Source organism: Ornithodoros turicata, chromosome 9, assembly GCF_037126465.1.
Source record: "Ornithodoros turicata isolate Travis chromosome 9, ASM3712646v1, whole genome shotgun sequence".
NCBI classification, from domain to species: domain Eukaryota; kingdom Metazoa; phylum Arthropoda; class Arachnida; order Ixodida; family Argasidae; genus Ornithodoros; species Ornithodoros turicata.
This window is the reverse complement of record NC_088209.1, coordinates 37,364,779-37,383,150: the sequence shown is the minus strand read 5'-3', so window position 1 is coordinate 37,383,150 and position 18,372 is coordinate 37,364,779. Positions and strand designations below refer to the sequence as shown.

Here is an 18,372-nt window from a genome sequence, read left to right as displayed (position 1 = left end):
CTGTTTGTTCGTTCCGCAGAAGCACCATCGACATCGACAGCTTGCGAGATCCGGAACTTTCTTTTAGTTCCGGTTTTCCTGTTTCGTGCATGCTGTTTCGAGTTTCGAGTGTGCTGCGTGCGTTCTTCCACTGTACTGTGCATTTTAAACAAAATGAGTCTACTTCCAAAGACTTCCTCAGAGTTTGCAACAGAGAAATATTGGAACGAATTCTTTGAGAAAAGAGGAAAGAAATCATTTGAATGGTGTGCAATGATTTTCCTACGTGTAATTTTCTGTGAACTTCTGCGTGCTCTTGTAGGGCTTGCGTAAAACAGTCAATTTTTCGTTGTGTCAGTCAAGTTTACACTATTCACTTTTTTTTTCTACTAGGTACGGCGAATACTGGCAGTTGTGCGGAATACTACACAAATATATCAAAACCCCTGACAAGCTTTTAGTCGTTGGATGTGGAAATTCTACACTGAGTGCAGATTTGTACGACAGTGGATACAAGTCTAACGTCAGCATTGACATTAGTGAGGTGGCCATTAAGAAGATGAACGAAAAGTATAACAAAACAAGGCCGCAAATGACCTTTCAACAAATGGATGCGTCGAAGGTAGCTGCATCCTCTTGTCTTTCTTTTGTCAGGTGGATCTTGTGTTTGTCTCCTGTGGTTTCTAAGAAGCCATTTTCTTCAGATGGACTTCGCTGACGAGGAATTCAGTGCTGTGGTTGACAAAGGCACAGTTGATGCCCTGGCAACTGACAAGGAACCGCTTACAGTATCTAAACTCTCAGCAATTTTTGCTGAAATTAGAAGAGTGCTTAAAGTCTGCGGAAGGTTCATCTGTGTGTCACTGCTACAACAACACGTCATGGAACTTCTTGTCGGCTGGTTTTACAACGAGTGCGTAACGAAGATGTGCTCTGCATGTATCACGTGTAGAACACCACATTATGTGTATATTATGCAACCATGCGCACCAGACTTATGTATTAATGGCTTTTTACACTGACATGGGCAGTGACAAATGCCAGACTTCCAAACAGAAGGTCGAGCATGGATATAATCGAAATTATCCTGACTGAAAACGCAACTTAGCTTGCTTAAATATCCGTGTGAATATTAACATTTTTGTACGTATTTTCTTCCATTTCCATAAAGCACATCATGCACATGGGTGATCAGAGTTCATCGTTGCGAGGACGCAGAACAGACGTCACGTACTGGAAGCGTGGTGCTTCCTGTATTTGTAATAGTTTTTACAAAAATGAAGAAGATGCCCTCCATGAACAGCGTATGTCAGTCCCACATCTGTTGTTCCGCTCGAAACATTTGGTTTCGGAGAATTGGGAGTAAGTCCACCCTGTCCTTACGCGCACTCTTCTTCAAAACTAGGTTCTAGAACTCGCTATTCCATCTGACTCAAAGCCAGTCAGGACACATGACCTCAGAACACTTTATACTGAGGTAAGCAGCCAGCAGCAGTACGCTTTCATGAGACACTGGCTCGCATCAAGGTACTTACGCACAGAGATGCCCTTTTTTTTTGTCGTTTGCACACATTTCTGTATTCACACTGACGTAAGTTTTTTTTCACATCAGGAAGGTTCAAACGTGTGACAACGTTTGTCTCGACTTATTCTCGCCTACGAGTGACGTTCCACGGTACCAACTCTATGTGTGTGACCGGCCCGTAGCGTCCGCACCGCTCAAGTTTGCGATCTTCGTCGTACCTCAGGGCAGGTAAAGAAGGTTGATTTTGATTGATAGATTTTATTTTTATACACACTTTGTATGCACAAATACATAGGGTGGAGGAGGGAGATGAAGGGAAACACTACCTGTTGAAGTCTCCTCCCTAATGCGCATATAAATAGATAAATAAATAAATAAGAGTTAGAACAATTATAGACATTGGTATTAATAACAAAGCCTTCGCAGTATCGCCAACACTACTGCCAAGCACAATACACTCTAAAGGTAAAATTTACACTAACCTTACAGTAACTACACTAAAAAAAACAGTAACTGAATATTCAAATCACAGAACAGTGGCCATTAAAAAACATTTGACGTTTCTTTTTAATGGCGAGAAATTACTATCTGATAATAAATAATAAAGGTAATTCACTGATGCTGAGTACCGTTATTGCACCAGACTGCTAACATTTGGCAGACTGCGACATATTTCCTATATATCCGTCTGTAGGCATTGTAGGATAGCACAAAAACGCAATGTACGCCCCTCTAAGAACGCCACAAAATGTAGCCCGTCAACCCTAACAGAGTTACTCCACGATTCTTAGGTTGAACATGACTTTCCGCTGTAGAAGAGCGAAAGCTGGTGCACAAATATGGGTTTTACCGATGGGACAACACACCGAAGGACACCGCCGTAGAACTAAAGTATATCTTAGGACAGGAAAAGCTCTGTACACGCTTCATTCAACACCTCTTTATGATGATAACATGCTGTCTGCCCATCAGCTTGCAATTGTTAATGTATCTTGTAACCTTACCGGATTACAACGTACAGTGAACCCTCGTTATTATGACCATGGTCGTTCCTGAAAATTCTGGTCATAATGCGGAATTGTCGTATTAACGGGGGGGGGGGGGGGGGGAGTATTTGCAGAGGTTCCACAGCATTCTTCCCCAGGAATATGGTTGTAAAGCGTGTGTATCAGATTATCGGGGGTCATATTAACAAGGGTTCGCTGTAGGTGTCGCATAATACTGTAACAGTTTTGTTACAAAAGGGGCACTCACTCGTCTTCTGTTTCAGTGTTTCGTGTCCGGCATCAGTGAAACGTTTTTATCTGCAGGGAGACAGAATGGCTTTTCAGTTCTCCCGAGGGAAGGCTACAGCTGGCCGAGTCCTGTTCCGCAGAACGCCTTGTCGTGGTGCACTTGAGTCGGAACCACGTCTACGATAGCTTGGAGGAAGTGAAGGGCGAACTGTCGCAGAAGGTCATGGAGTTGGCGCCATCGTCGTGCACAGAAGGGAAACAGGTGAGCTGCCCTTAAAAATTAGGTGGAGATGGAGAAGCTGTACCTCTTGCAACGTATACTCGGAATGAAGCATGGACAGTCGTTTGTCTGAAATATGTCACTGAGTAACATTAAAGGGGCTGTAACACTCAATCCAAATTCAGCCAGATAAATTTGAAAGACATTTATTTGAATTGATGTGAACCTTGATTGCAAGTTTTACAACAAAGGGGGTAACGGGGACAAAATTGGCAAAGCGGTCGCGGAAACTCGTCACTGCAGGCGTCTCCGGCACTGAGGCAGAAGTGAGGAGAGCCTCTGTGTGTCCTGTACTTTTGTCAGTTATCCCGGTTCTCAATCTCAGTGTTTTGGAGGTCAGATGCTTTGGAGGACCAGCGCGAATTGTCGAGGGTCTCGGTCCCCCGGCAACAGACTGCTGCGAACAACTGCTGCCCGACAACAACTTGAAGCGAAAGCTTGTTCGAGACATTCTGACACAACAAAAAAAAATCGTTTTTTTTCCTCTGTGCTCTGACATGCAGTACGACCTGAAGTTTTCGGGTTTTATTTTTTTCCAAAATCGGGGGGTGAAAATCAGGTCATTAACTTAATGTCAAAAATTCATGTAAATTCCGGTGTAAAAATTACCATCAGACTGAATTCGGGGAGAAATCAGGGCTTTATTGCAGCTTAAACGCTCGTTCTAGCGCTCATCCAGAGTGTCAGAAGTATCAACAGTATCAAGTATCAACCATGTATTTTGTGAAAAATTACTATGTCTTTACCTTCAGGTGCATAGCTTAGGTGCAGTTTTGCGGGTAGAAATCGGGTTTAACCCGAAACAGGTGGACCTTGATTCGAGGTGCAAATTCGGGGAAAAATCGGGTTTCACCCTAAAACTTCAGGGTCTAAGTACGATGCTTACATGCTGCAGTCGACTGCATGTATCAATGTCCCGCAGCCCCTGAAAGCATACGTACGTACTTGAATAGCTCTGTACCATATTTTCGCACATTCCTCCGCCTTAGTACAGCACGGTGCAGTAATTCACAGTACAATATTCTGACTGACGTGCCATGTCATTACTGTGGTTTAGGTACCGTTCCTTTCCACCGGAGAAGATGTCGGTCATCGTGAGGTAAGACACAGGGGCAGCAGCGAACTCACCGGAGATTATGTGGTGGAAGATGTTACCCTGGGTAGTGGAACTGTGGTCAGGAGGCTGATATTCCTCAACAGGCCACATGTGGTGCAGAGTGAGGCGAGGCTGAAGCCAGGTGGGGGCACACTATCTTATTCGGATTAGTAAGGGCCTGCACGTAACGTGGATTTGCAGGTTTATATAGCTTACATGCTCCGCTTGATTCAAAGGATTAGTACGAGGGTAATCCAGAAAGTAAAGACCGTTCTTCATGACACTGCCTGGCCCCATGCTGCTATATCCCAAGCTTTTTTTGGGAGGTTTTCAATCATCCACCCCATCTTCCAGACATTGCTTACAGCGATTTACACCTTTCTTGTAAGCTTAAAATGTTACTGGGTGAAAACGTTTTAGAGGTGATGACAAATTGCAGCTTGCAGCGTATAATTGGTTGAGTGGACTGGCAGCGGATGACTACAACAATGGGATTTTAAAAGATTGAGATACTGTGCATTTGAAAAAAAATATATAGTTGAGTGATCAAATGTTTTCTTAAATTTTTTAAAAGCTGAATTGTCTTTACATTCTGAATTACCCTCACACAAGTGGTGTTTGTCACAGTCAACAAAGTATTCGTATACATTTGTATATTTTGTGTGTGTGTGTGTATTAATTGGGTGAGGATCACACAGAAAATAGTTAGTTATAACAAACACACATTCATAGGCTACGGATAGCCACAAATTTCTTACCAACAAGTAATTAACATGCATTGCAGAATGCCCTGGTCGCACATTAATGTCCTGTCACACTGCACAGAAGTAAGTTGTACCTGTCTTTGTTGTGTTAGCACACAATGCAGACAGAGTAAATGGAAATTATTGGCAAAGTATAATATCTTGTGTTGTGAGAGGGCCATATGTCTTCCGGTGTGCCGTGAGCCTTTCCAACATTCTCTCATGGGTGTCTGAGTAGTGCTATCACAATGTGTCACTAGTTTTATTATTTCGTATTTAATTTGTAAGTTGAAGGAACATTGGGCTGATTGAAGAACATCATCGTTAAGTGGGTAGAAGGGTAGAAGAAAAGTGCCTTAGGAAGAGCTCCACTCTCGTTCTGAGGCACATCCCTCAACGTCATTAGGTGGAGTAATTTAGCCAAATGCTTAGAAATTTAACATGCTAGATGGAGCAGCACAAAAAGAAAAACAAAAAAGCATTTGTAGTCTGTGGGCCGAACTCAAACCTAATTTGGTGGATCTTTTCTACTTGCAGGCTTTCCTACTTGATTTCACTGATAACAGAGTACCTAATTTCTGCCTCTACCTAATTTCTGTTCAAGATGTGTGTCCTACTTTCAGTGAAATCTAAGAAGAAGGGAAAGGGAAAGACTGTGGAAGTAGAAATGGGGTACTTGCCCTGTGAATACTACAAGTACATGGTTGCTTCGCTCTCATTTATTATGCCAAAAGCAGCAGGTGAGAAGCAGGCTCATAATAGTGCATCATGTGAGGCACGTGCGATGTCCTTCACACCTTTTGCAGAGGAGGAAGCTTCTGCATTGTTACTGGGACTTGGTGGCGGAACTTTGGCTGGGTTCTTGAGTTCGCAGTTTCCCAAGGCATGTTTGTTCTGGATATTTTTTTTAGCTGTCTCTTTTTGCTCGGGACATTTTGTTTGCTTATGGTCAGGTAGCGAATACAATAATATTTCATATGACTTTCATGAGGTTTACTGTGTCAATAGCCTGCATTCAGGTGTCTGATACATTTTTCACTTTGCAGTTGAAATTGAACGTGGTAGAACTCGATCCAGCAGTTGTGTCTGTGGCAAGAGATTGGTATCTTCCACCCACATGTTCGATGAACATCACAGTAGAGGATGCCCTGATCACGATACGCCGATGTGCAAGTGAAGGTCAGATCAGTGGCTTGTTTCTCCTCGCATCCTGAATTCTGAACATGAGAGTAGAAGGACATCCCCCTCATTTCTTACTTCCTTTGGGCCCATTCTCGAAGTATTTTTATTAGCGAAAAATGTGTCAAAGATATACTATCACCTTGTCAGGACTTACATGCCACTGTCATATCACCATATCATCACCATATCATCACCATATCATCACCATATCATCACCATATCATCACCATATCACCACCATATCACCACCATATCACCCAAACTTTGAAAGTGAGCATTGCATCCTTTTTTCGACATGCAAGTTCACTGATCGCAATGATCACACTTGTGGGTTAGGGCTGACTCTTTTGGGTTAAGTGCCTCCCAGATCGGGTGCTATTGATACATTTGGGTGCTGTCAATGTTTTCTTTTTTTTTTTCTTTCTGTTCTGCAAATGGCCTTCAGCTAGAGGTGCATATATTGGTCAAACATCCATAGGACACTTTGGTCCTCACAAATTATAGTCACAAGCACCACATGTTGTAACATTAAATGTACTTGGCATAGTGTATTGTTGCACTGAAATAATATTTACATCACACAAGCACGCAGATTGCTACTAAATATTGTACATGATACGTGGTGCAACGTAATATGTTATTGGAGCTCAGGAAGAAATCGGCTTTAACCTGAATTGGTCGGCAACTGGTCCAGAGGGGGTGAGTAATCGTGAGGAGCCACCCAAGCAGCACAACAGCTTGGCTCAAAAATGGCTGGATACTGACAGTTCAATATTGGTCTAGCATTGTGTCAGTATTGCCAATATCCAGCCAATATTGGGCCAAGATATTGTGCTGCTTGAGCAGGTTTAATTCGAATAAGCCAGACCCTAGTACGATACATCTTCTAAGAGATTTCTCTGAACTTCGCTGCCCAGCCAGAGTGCAGAGGGTCTGGCCATTCCGTAGCCATGTCTTCAAAGGTGCTGTGCTTCTCTTTTAAGGGAGGACTTTTGACCTGGTTCTGGTTGATGTAGATAGCAAAGACCTAGCGCAGGGTCTTACCTGTCCACCCGGAGAGTTCCTGGAGCTTGACGTGCTTGAGTGCCTCTCCAAAATTGTTTCCAGCTCGGGTAGGTATTTTTATGTGTGCTGAGACATTTTTTTTTTTTTTTTTTCTAAAGAATGGCCACTGACATATCTGATAATGGGCAGAACTACATTGTCACAGACATATGGCACAACTGTGGGATATCCTATCCTGCTTGTAACTATCGCTGCTATCCTAGCAAAGAAGACATTATTCTTTAGTCTTTTCTTTTTTTGCTAGAAATTCATGACAAGAAATTATTTTTTGGCTACACTTATTCAGATCTGAATGTCTGAGGTCGATTTTTATCAGCTGCTCTCCATCAGTGTGTTATCTCCGACACTTGAGACATTCGTTTTTCAAGTGAAGTCGCCTGCTAGTGATTTTCAGTCCTGCTACAGTTTTGCTGTGTTCTGAGGATCACATCAGTAACGACTTTAGTTTAATCCAGTTTCAGTTTTGTGCATGAGAATCTATGGTCATATTTGTTTCTCTCATACATTCCAAGAAGTGAGTAATACATACAGTGCTGTTTCCACCATCTCCCAACAGCGTTGTAGTGTATAACCATAATTTCTGCATAAACTTTCCATCAACAAAGTCTACACTCATATAAAACCCTTTTAATGAATTTTTGTATTGAGGAATGTGTAGTGGCATGGGCAAATTTCCCGCATTTAGGCAAGGTGTGGTCAGCCTGCGGCTCGATACACCAAAGGGATGGGAAAGATGGTGACGGTACAGGAAAGGGGAGGGTGTGGCAATTCCTCATGCTGTGAGATTTGGGGGTAGTACGGCAGGACTATTCATTCTGGTAAAACGAATGCAGGGTAGCAGGTAACAGTTCATGACGACTAAAAGCCGCCAAAAATAATGCTATCGGTAGTTTTGCGCTTTATAGTCATCAATCCAAAAGACACGTGAGCTTCCCTCAGCAGCCTTCATTGGGAAGCTCCCTGTACCACCGTAAACGCCGGGACATTTTGACGGAGTTGCCCCATCTGTGACTGACAACAGTGTAATCTCAGAATTCCATTTTTTGTTCTTTCTTTGCACCCAGGTGTGGTAGTGATCAACTTTGTGTGCCGCAACATAGCATTAAAGGAAGATGTGTACAAGAAACTTCGTTGTCACTTCAAGAGTGTGCGCGCAAAGAGGATTCCTGAAGAAGTGAATGAAATTCTCTATCTCAGCCAATGCGACCATTGTGAAAGTGAAGCGGCTGTACAGAACGTGCAGAAACTAAACAGGGTCATGAGAACTTCCAGTGAGGACAATGACATTTCAGATCTCTTGGAAGGGTTGCAGGTCTTATGAGCAAGGTTGTCCTAAATAAAAGCGAAGCACACACGCTTTTGCGATTTTAGAAGTGCTCCCTCCAGTCACTCATTAATTCAAGCACGGAAGCAATTACCGCAAGTACCGTGCACAAAAATTAAAATGTCGGGATGGGGTTCTTAAGTGATTTGTAGTAAACCAAACAAAGCATGTCTGAAAGCACAAAAACAAACATTTGCATGTTGGCATTATATATTATACTTAGAGCCTGAAGCTTTAGGGTTTAACCTGGTTCTTCCCCGAATTGAAGATTGCCCCTTTAGGGTGAAACCCGATTTTTACCCGTCAAATTGCCCTCACTGAGACATCTGTAGGAATGCACACTAACTTGGTTGGCAGCAAACGCAGTTACATCACCATTTGTACCGAACCAGTTTGAGTAACAGAGCCCAATTTCTCCCCGAATTTAGCGTACTGGAAGTTTTTCCACCCGAATTTGCATGAATTTAGAGCACACGTTTATTTACCCGATTTTTACTCCCCGAATTTAGAAAAAAATATTTCCCGAAAACTTCAGGCTCTAATTATAGTCTGCAAACTTATTTTTCCCCATTACCATAACCCATGTACTGTGTTTTCCGGTGTGTGTTACACATTGAAAGAAGTGTCGCGAAGAGGCACTGTACGTTATCTAACTATGCGCGTTATAGTACATCGGAGTTTTTTTTTTCCCAGAAGGTCGATTTTTAGGAAGATGTCTGGCAACTTGTAGCCTAGGAATAGCCACGCGCGAGGTTCAATGCAGCACCTCTTAGGTTGCTATGACGGGGTGGACCTCCGACAAATAAAAGACACTAGACTTCTTAGGTGCTGGATGGATAGCGGCTTCCCTTTGCAGCGGCATTGCTCCTGTCCAAGGGCGGCATAGCACGCGTGAGTCAGCTTAGGGCCAGGGAACCCAGGTGATCGGAATACTATACTGTGCCATGCAGGGACGGTGGAAGGGGGGTTACAGGGGTTACTGTAGACCCGCTGAATTTGTGAAGGGGGCACAATATTCCCATGGAGGTGAGGCGCCAAAGTGTTATCTCAGGTGCCGCACGCGAATAAAATGCCATAAACCCTTTTCCTTTGCCTTTTTGGGACCCGGGCATGAATTGGTGGTGACGGTGGGGGATGGAAGAGAGCGCCAGCTGGGATCTGGGGCCCCCTGAATTCAGGAAGTTGCGCCGCCCCCGGTGCTGTGGTGTTCTCATGTGACCTCACATTCTCTAGATAACCACTCAGGTGGCCGACCTGCGCTTTAAAATGGAGGCCGTAGTTGGTAGGTAAATAAATAATACTAATTACAAAGCATAATAATAATAAATAATAACTGTAATAATAGGTAATAAACTATACACTTATACTCGGCGCACATGTTTCCGTTGCCGTGGGCAATAAGGACGATATAGAGCCCAGTTCCTGCTCAAGAGTAAAGAACTTTCACTTTGAGAGATTGCATGACTGTGGTGCGCGTTACATACCAAGCTCTTTTCCACTTTCGCAGATTTTAGGTGGTGAGTGTTATACACATGAAAATATGCTAATTGCGGAACTTACTTGATGGTTTGAGACACCATCTTGTGTTATTATTCTCTTCTACCTATTACCCATGAACAGGCTTTCCTCATCTTGGTGTGACATCCACCTGCCCATGCTTGCACCCTGGTGCAGGGGTGCATCGACACCAGGATACAGAATCATTTTGGAACAATCATGAAATTGTCGCGTTTTATTTGCCAAAGGTAAATTGCGTATAGGTTTATTCGAGTCTTGCGAACTAATTTAGTTACAAATAATCACGGGCGGAGCAATTAGCCTGTAACTGTAATTAATAATTATTTCTCCGAGAGTAGCTTTAATATGAATGATGGCAGTTGAAGAAAAGGTGTCAGCAGTGGGATTTGAACCCACACCATCTGATTGCCAGTCAGAGATGCTACCAGTAGCTTTCATGTTGAATATCAGTTGGCAAAAAGTAGTTACACAAGTAACTGAAAGCAGAAAGATAGTTCAGAAGTACCTGTAACTACTTGCTGTCTAGTTACCATTACGTACCATACCATTTCGTATTTGTCTTTCTAATATCAGGAACTAGTCGCATCAACGTTCACTACCTGTAACCGACTGGTATTCAACCTGAAAGTTGCTCTCTCTCAGAAGGGTTATTAATTACACTTACTGGTTTATTGGTCAGTAAGTGATTACTTGTAACTGAGTTATTACCCAAGGCTGGTTTATTCAAAATAAAATTTGCAACAGCCCTATTTCATAGTTCTTATTGTGACTCGCGTCACTGCGACACCAACACTGCAAACGTAAAAATCAGTTCTTCTCAATCGTTAGAGATCATCTAAAAACATAATTACACCTTCATTAACTTGTCAGCATCCCTACTGTCCCTGCACGAGTAATGGACTATGACACCGTCGGGGAATCGCGCAAACGCACTTCTCCCAATCCGTTTCTGACAAACGCCACAAATGTCGAGTTCCGTCACAACCACCTTGAGTGCCTGGCACCGAATCGCACGTTCCTGCACCTGCAGGTGCTCCGCGAACAGCAGAGACTTGTGCAGTTCCGCGTCGTGCAACTCCTTCGTACGGCGGTCGAGCACCGTCCTGAAGAACTCGCTCACGGCAGCAACCGGCACCTCCGCAGGGATCACAGCCAGCGCCTGAAGAGGATCGATCTTATCAACGTGGTTGGACAGGATTCCGAGCGCCGTGTCGACCCGCCTCTGGAACGGCGTCTCGTCTTCGGGCGTCGACGTACTCTTTGGGCAGAGGTGCAGCACCCTGGAAATCAGCTTCGAAGGGTACAGGTGCAGCTGAATGAGGGTGAGGAACACGTCTTTGTTCCGTTGCACGTTCCGGGCGTACTCCCGTTCGCAGTACGCCTCCGCCTTCTCGTGGTCCCTGAGCACCTGCACGTAGATCGTGAGGGCGTCCTCGTGCCTTCCCAGCCTTCCCATGACTATGGCTGCCTCTTCGTAGAGCCCGTCGCTGAGCAGGTGTGTCGGAAAGTTCTCTGCCGTGTAGTGTTCCGAAGTCTCGAGGAACTGCGCCAGCCGCCGTCTCAGGTACCTCACCCTTTCCGTGGAGCTGATGATCTGTCCGTCGACCTTGTATTCTTGCAGTTCTTCCCTGTACTTGTGGAGAAGGGTGTTGTGAAACATTACGGCTGTCTCCCCCTTGACACGAATCAGATTCTCCAGGTACGGTATCACTAGCTTTGGTGCTTCCTTAGTTAAGAATTGTAACACGGCCTGCGGCGGAAGTGTTCCCGCTTCTGGCTGGTCACCGGTGAATATCTTGAGTCCGTCGTCAGGATGCTCGGCGAGAACCCATTTGGAGAACTCAAAGACGAGGTCAATGTGATCCCTGCCAAGGTGTTTCAGGTAACTGACGGTTCTCTCGTGGCCCTTCAGCGGAGAGTCGGTCTTCTTAGCTTCGTTGAACATGAGCTCCAGCGCTTTCCTGTGCTGACCCTTTTGCTGATAAAGGATTATCAGTTCACTAAGCTTCTGGTGCTTTTTAAGCGCCCTCTCGCATTCCAAGAGGTGGCAGTAATTATCTTGGAGGCGGAGCAGGGATGCAACTAAGGCAACATTGGTCATGAGGTAACACTTCAGCATCGTTGTGTCTATGATTTGCAAGAGGGACGTCTTTGATTGAATGGTCTTGCTGGACGTGGTAATGGCTGTGAGTGACGGTTCAGGGTTCGTGTCGGTGAGCAGGTGGCACCTGAACTGGACAAGGTAGTCGAGTAGGGCATACAGCCCAGTTTCCAAGTCGCCGTCCTTTATCTCTGGAATGCTCTCCGGATAACGCAGAGTGCTGCGGTACTCTTCCGGAAGCAGGTCTGGAAAGAGGCCGATGACGTGTGACGGATCCGTTTCCAGTTCCCTGAAGATGGCCATGGATTCTTCGTACTTCTTCTTGCAGAACAGGTCGACAGCGAGGAGGTTCTTTATGTGCTGCTTTGTCGCGGTCCTTTCGGCTTCCGTGTCGTTCGACAGGTCTGCCAGCTTCAGCGCCAGCTCAAACAGTTTGTCTTTGAGCAGCAGCGGGATCTGAAGGTGGACGGGCGTTTGCAGAAGGCACCATATGTGCGTGCTCGACGCGACGTACAGCTGCCCGCGCTTACAGGGGATAACGAAACGTGGCTTGGACAGTTCCGACCTCTGAATAAGCATGCGCGGTTCGGAAGTGCGAATCTCAATGCCGGACGATAGTGCGCCTAAGAGGTACGGGTAGTCGTGCATCAGGCAGATCGGGGGTTCGGTCCAGTGTACGGCGTATTTGTGCGTGGGCTGACCTTCGCTGTTTACGAAGATAATCATCTCGTCTCTTCCCAGGGCAAAGCTGTCGTCGCTGAGCTTTACGCACAATGGTTCTGGTTGCTTTCCCGTTGGGAACAGCTGCTTTGTGTCGCCGCTCAAAAAGATGATGTTATACTCCGACTTAAATCCGACGAGTAATGACTCATTCCCACACCAAACCATGGCACGAGGCGTGTCCGGAACGCACAGGCCTCTCGGGTGTTCGCAAAACGTGTTGTTTTTCCAGTAGAACAGTTCCAACTTCCGCTTCACAGCTGCACATAACATCAGAGTAATAGTAACTTCTCCAGTTAATGATTTCTGCGTTTGGACATTCACTGCGAAGAGCGTGCAGCCCCTGCATTTTGACAGAGCGGGGCAGTCGATGGGGGGTGTGTTTGGTTCAAGATTCAGGCTGTGCACAGTCACAGTATTATCCGAGAGGCTTATAAGCAAGTTCAGTTCTGGAATAGCAGCAAGCTGTACGATGGGCTTCTTGGCGAACGACTTGTTGGAGGCACATAGCTGCACATCGAACTTTGTTTCGTCTGCCCCACCTTTCGCAGTCAGCTTGTACACAAGCAAGTGTCCCTGTTTCGTACCAATCAGCAACTTGTCATCGTAAGCTGCAGCGGATTCGATCACCAGTGGGAGCTTCTTAAGTACAGGGATGACTGTATAAGCATCATACATGATTTACATGTGTTCCTTCACGTGTAACACCACCACAGTACAGGAGTTACGCGAGAGCAGCCATGCCGACAACATATGATCAACTTGACTTGACTTAGCTTGGCTTAGCGTGATTTTGTTTTCTAGCCGCGACGCGCGAAATATGAAAACTATGAAAATGTCGTGGACGCGCAAAGCTTTTCCCATGTTCCATACAGTGTACTGCGGGAACCTTGCTATTTTGGCGAAGTTCATGCAGCTTGCCATTTATACGCAATCGGTGTTATGTGTCTCTTATCTCTCCATCCGTTGCGAATGAACCCTCATTTCCCACGCCTTCCTGTTTCACATTTTGCACACATTTACAAACTTCCTGCTTGTCTTTATCAATCTTATCCACCACGTATGTCAGTACAGTTCCTTTTTGAACACTGCATCTATCCCATAACGTTTGGCATACTTTTTTTTTATCGATATGGGCTTTATACGCACATAGTTCATCACCCCTGTCTTTTTTATCATATTTTTCTTCATTAGATTACCGTATACTGATAACGTCATAACTCAGTCAGTGTTTTGGATAATCTGCACTTTCCAAAATGAAACACCCCAACCATATTGTTTTTAATGTTTTAATTCGTGGCTAGTTGCTCTCCTGACATGATCTATGTACAGCATTTACTACGGCATATTATACCTCCGAATTATTCACGTTTTTTGTACTGCATCAATCACACGGCTTTAGTGGGTTTTCCGTTCTGTGTTTGTTCCCAACATGCAAAGTCCTTATAATTTCGTATCTGTACCCCTTTCGCTCGTTCTTCCCTTGTGAACTCCAGGGCGTCGTTTTTTTTCACTTTTTTATTTGTTTTTATCGTTATTTATTTTCGGCAAATACATTCAATTACAATCACGTTATAGGTATTGGGACTGCGAGGAACCTATATGCAGTCCCGTAAAACTTTCTTCCAACTTCTACCATTTCAAAAACTTCTTCCGTTTCTGCTCCTACGTATCGAAAAACACTTTGTGGTCCCAGTACCTTTATCCCTCCCATGATTTCGCGGTCTCCTAAAACCAGCAAGTGGCGATCCTTTAATCTATTGGTGAATCTTCAAGTACAGCAGCTCCAATTGCAAAGTGGCTCTCCCACGACCTGTTCAAACCACTTCTTCGGTTTTCCTTTCGGGCTTCCACTAGGCCTTCCTATCAAGACTTGAAAGTTCTTATCCCCCAGTCTTTCCCTACTTAGAAATTCCTTGCATATGATAAGCGATAAGTCCGATAACAAACGTTTATCCTGATTCAACTGTCACATGTGTCCTCAACCCTGACTTTGGTATACTGTTCTATTTTTGACTTTATTTCGCCTAAAGAACTTTGATGGCACAATCAAGCAAAACTACTCTGTACGCTTTTAGAACGTACACACTTAGTTCACATGCTATATCCACCAGGGATCATCCACAAAGAATACCAATGATACACTGTCAGACAAACTTCCACATTCCATTGCGAGTTAGAGCTACCAAGAACAGCCTGTAAGAAAATGGGACTGCTTTTGTTGTCAAACATATATCACTGTCATGCCAAAGTCCTGTCCGGGTTTGAATTGTAGCACAGCCACCATGAAATAATTTCTGTGGCTCAGAATTGTACAACCACGTCAGCAGAAGGCACAGAATGCCAGGCACGTTTTAAAACTTCTCCGAAGATATTTATTTTGATTTATCTGGCGTTCCAATTGTATCAGTTGCCTATTAGCACGTCATTTTATTTCTGATCGCCTCGAGCATACATTGAAAATTAAACCTTACCATTTTCAAACATCAGTAAAATTCTTTTGTTTTTTTTTTTTGTTTTTTTTCAAAAGATACCTCAATGGAACAATCTTCCACGTGACCTCTTCCTCTCTTGTTCTAGCGATTACCTTTTCAAATGATCTATATGATCTATCTCTTTCCGAGTCATCAGATAGATACATGTGTCTAGCTTTTCTTTCTTTCTTTTCTCCTCCTGTTTCTTGTGCAGATGGCATGCTACTACTTTTACAGCATTTGAGGCACTTGAAACTGCACTGGACCTTTTCCCTTCACTTGCTGTCCCAGGTGCAGTAGAACATACATTATACACAGTGTCTTCTTCTTTAGAAGCTTCCTGGCTATGGAAGCTTCCACTAGGTTCTTGCCCTGTCTGTCTGTCTGTCTGTCTGAGTGTGAGTGAGTGACCTAGCCTTCTGGGGCTCCGGGGCTCCAGAGGCAATGCTCTGTGCATCCAATGGATGATTTAGCTTTGGTAGAAGCACTCGTTTCAGAGGGCGGTGCACTCGTTGATGGTCGAACTCATCACCGCCGTAGGTTTCTTGCTCTGTTTCGCTGTTGCGGTGAACTTGGGGGCGGTATGCTCTGCAGTCTTGTTGTTTTCCGATTTCACCTGCAGCAGCCAGGACTTCTGTAGGAGTAACAGCTAATTCCTGAACAGGATCGATCTTATAAGCACGTTGGGCAACGGCTGTACGCGATGTGCCAATCCGGCTCTCGTACGGCGTTTCTTCGGGTTTCGATCTACCCCTTTGGACAAAGATGAAGCCTCCCAGAAATTAACTTCAAACGGTTCAGGTGCTGCTGAAGAAGGGTCAGGAAGACCTCTTTATTTTGTTGCACGTTCCTGGAGTATTCCAGTTCTCAATGTGCCTCTGCCCTCTGATTGTCTTTGAGCACCTGTATGTAGATCGTGAGCACATCCTTGTGCCCCCCAAAGCCTTCCCACGAATTATTGCCATGCCCGCGTAAAGCCCATCACTGGGCAGATGCGTTGGAAATTGTGTCGTTCCCCAAGTAGTTGCGGAGTACGGTGTTATAAAACATTGCAGCTGTCTCCCCCCTGACATGAATCAGATTCTCCAGGTACGGCATCACTAAACTTGGAGCCTCCTTAATCAAGAATTGTGATACAGCCTGGGGTGGAAGTGTTCCCGCTTCTCGCTCGTCACCGGTGAATATCCGAAGTCCATCTTCCGGATGCTCAGCAAGCACCCATTTGGAGAACTCAAAGATGAGGTCAATGTGATCCCTGCCGAGGTGTCGCAGGTAACTGACGGTTCTTTCGTGGCCCTTCAGCGGAGAGTCGGCCTTGTTTGCTTCGTTGAACATGAGCTCTAGCGCTTTCCTGTGCTGGCCCTTTTGTTGATAAAGAATTATCAGTTCAGTAAGCCTCTGGTGCTTTTTAAGCGCCCTCTCGCATTCTCCAAGCTGGCAGTAATTATCTTGGAGGCGGAGCAGGGATGCAACTAGGGCAACATTGGTCACGAGATAACATTTTAGCCTTGTTGTGTCTATGAGTTCCAAGAGGCACGTCTTCGACCGAATGGTTTCGGCGGATGCTGCAACGGCCGTAAGCGGTGGTTCAGGATTCTCGTTGGTGAGGAGGTGGTGTCTGAATTGGACAAGGTATTCGAGTAGGGCATGCAGCCCAGTTTCCAAGTCACCATCCTTTATCTCTGGAATGCTCACTGGATAATGCAGAGTGCTGCGGTATTCTTCCGGAAGGAGATCTGGAAAGAGACCGATGACGTGGGACGGATCCGATTCCAGCTCTCTGAAGATGGCCATAGATTCTTCGTACCTCTTCTCGCTGAAGAGGTCGACAGCGAGGAGGTTCTTTATATGCTGCTTTGTTGCGGTCTTTTCAGCTTCTGTGTCATTCGACAGATCTGCCAACTTCAGTGCCAGCTCAAACGATTTGTCTCTGAGCAACAACGGGATTCGAAGGTGAACGGGTGTTTGCAAAAGACACCATATGTCTTTGCTCGAAGCGAGATACAGTTTCCCACGTTTACAGGGGATAAGGAAACGTGGTTTGGACAGTGCTGCTCTCTGAATAAGCATGCGTGGTTCTGAAGTGCGAACCTCAATGTCAGACGACAGCGCACCTAAGAGGTATGGGTAGTCTTGTATCAGGGAGATCGGGGGTTCAGTCCAATGTACAGCGTATTTGTGTGTGGGTTGACCTTCACTGTTCACGAAGATAATCATCTCATCTCTTCCCAGGGCAAAGCTGTCGTCGCTGAGCTTTACGCACAGTGGTTCTGATTGCTTTCCCGTTGGGAACAGCTGCTTTGTGTCGCCGCTCAAAAAGATGATGTTATACTCCGACTTCAATCCGACGAGTAATGACTCATTCCCACACCAAACCATGGCACGAGGCGTGTCCGGAACGCACAGGCCTCTCGGGTGTTCGCAAAACGTGTTGTTTTTCCAGTAGAACAGTTCCAGCTTCCGCTTCACAGCTGCACATAACATCAGACTAATAGTAACTTCTCCAGTTAATGATTTCTGTGTTTGGACATTCACCGCGAAGAGCGTGCATCCCCTGCATTTTGACAGAGCGGGGCAGTCGATGGGGGGGGTGTTTGGTTCAAGATTCAGGCTGTGCACAGTCACAGTATTATCCGAGAGGCTTATAAGCAAATTCAGCTCTGGAATAGCAGCAAGCTGTACGATGGGCTTCTTGGCGAACGAATTGCTGGAGGAACATAGCTGCACATCGAACCTTGTTTGGTATACCCCACCTATTGCAGTCAGCTTGTACACAAGCAAGTGTCCCTGTTTCGTACCAATCAGCAACTTGTCATCGTAAGCTGCAGCGGATTCGATCACCAGTGGGAGCCCCTTAACTACAGGGATGACTGTATAAGCATCCATCATACATGATTTACACGTGTTCCTTGACGTGTAGCTCCCACCGGAAATCACACATATTCAATATCGGGCGGAAATCTCACATATTCAACTATTCAAGATAGGGCGCAAGCCGCCATCTTTACCCTGGGAACGCGGCCAACAGTCCACAGGTCCACAGCACAGAAAGCAGAAACCGTGCAAGAGCAGCCATGTTGACAACGTATGGTCAACCTGACTTGACTTGACTTAGGCTGAGCCTGATTTT

The 18,372-nt window shown here is 45.2% G+C and overlaps 3 protein-coding genes across 3 annotated transcripts; 1 reads left to right on the top strand and 2 right to left on the bottom strand.

Annotated features, from left to right (window-relative positions):
* The first annotated feature begins 83 nt into the window (after positions 1-83).
* On the top strand, positions 84-8,463 carry LOC135368819 (eEF1A lysine and N-terminal methyltransferase-like). Its single transcript, XM_064602344.1, has 13 exons — positions 84-245; positions 373-601; positions 684-892; positions 1,151-1,283; positions 1,385-1,506; positions 1,592-1,732; positions 2,815-3,001; positions 4,077-4,257; positions 5,482-5,598; positions 5,665-5,741; positions 5,905-6,037; positions 7,024-7,152; positions 8,170-8,463. Exons 1-13 carry the CDS (start codon positions 154-156, stop codon positions 8,424-8,426), a joined length of 2,007 nt encoding a protein of 668 aa, XP_064458414.1. The 5' UTR covers positions 84-153; the 3' UTR covers positions 8,427-8,463.
* A 1,683-nt stretch (positions 8,464-10,146) lies between these two features.
* Positions 10,147-13,541, bottom strand: LOC135368818 (vam6/Vps39-like protein). The gene has a single exon (XM_064602343.1). It carries the CDS (start codon positions 13,444-13,446, stop codon positions 10,795-10,797), a length of 2,652 nt encoding a protein of 883 aa, XP_064458413.1. The 5' UTR covers positions 13,447-13,541; the 3' UTR covers positions 10,147-10,794.
* A 1,226-nt stretch (positions 13,542-14,767) lies between these two features.
* LOC135368817 (vam6/Vps39-like protein) lies at positions 14,768-18,346 on the bottom strand. Its single transcript, XM_064602342.1, has one exon. The coding sequence runs from the start codon at positions 18,129-18,131 to the stop codon at positions 16,224-16,226; it is 1,908 nt and encodes a 635-aa protein (XP_064458412.1). The 5' UTR covers positions 18,132-18,346; the 3' UTR covers positions 14,768-16,223.
* Between the last annotated feature and the right edge of the window lie 26 nt (positions 18,347-18,372).

Bases quoted from the DNA above. Each gene is read 5' to 3' on its own strand.
- LOC135368819 (XM_064602344.1), top strand. From the start codon at position 154: ATGAGTCTACTTCCAAAGACTTCCTCAGAGTTTGCAACAGAGAAATAT. The intron at 1,284-1,384 runs GTATGTCAGTCC...CTTCAAAACTAG, and splicing joins AGATGCCCTCCATGAACAGC to GTTCTAGAACTCGCTATTCC. The intron at 5,599-5,664 runs GTGAGAAGCAGG...CACCTTTTGCAG, and splicing joins TATTATGCCAAAAGCAGCAG to AGGAGGAAGCTTCTGCATTG.
- LOC135368818 (XM_064602343.1), bottom strand. From the start codon at position 13,446: ATGTATGATGCTTATACAGTCATCCCTGTACTTAAGAAGCTCCCACTG.
- LOC135368817 (XM_064602342.1), bottom strand. From the start codon at position 18,131: ATGATGGATGCTTATACAGTCATCCCTGTAGTTAAGGGGCTCCCACTG.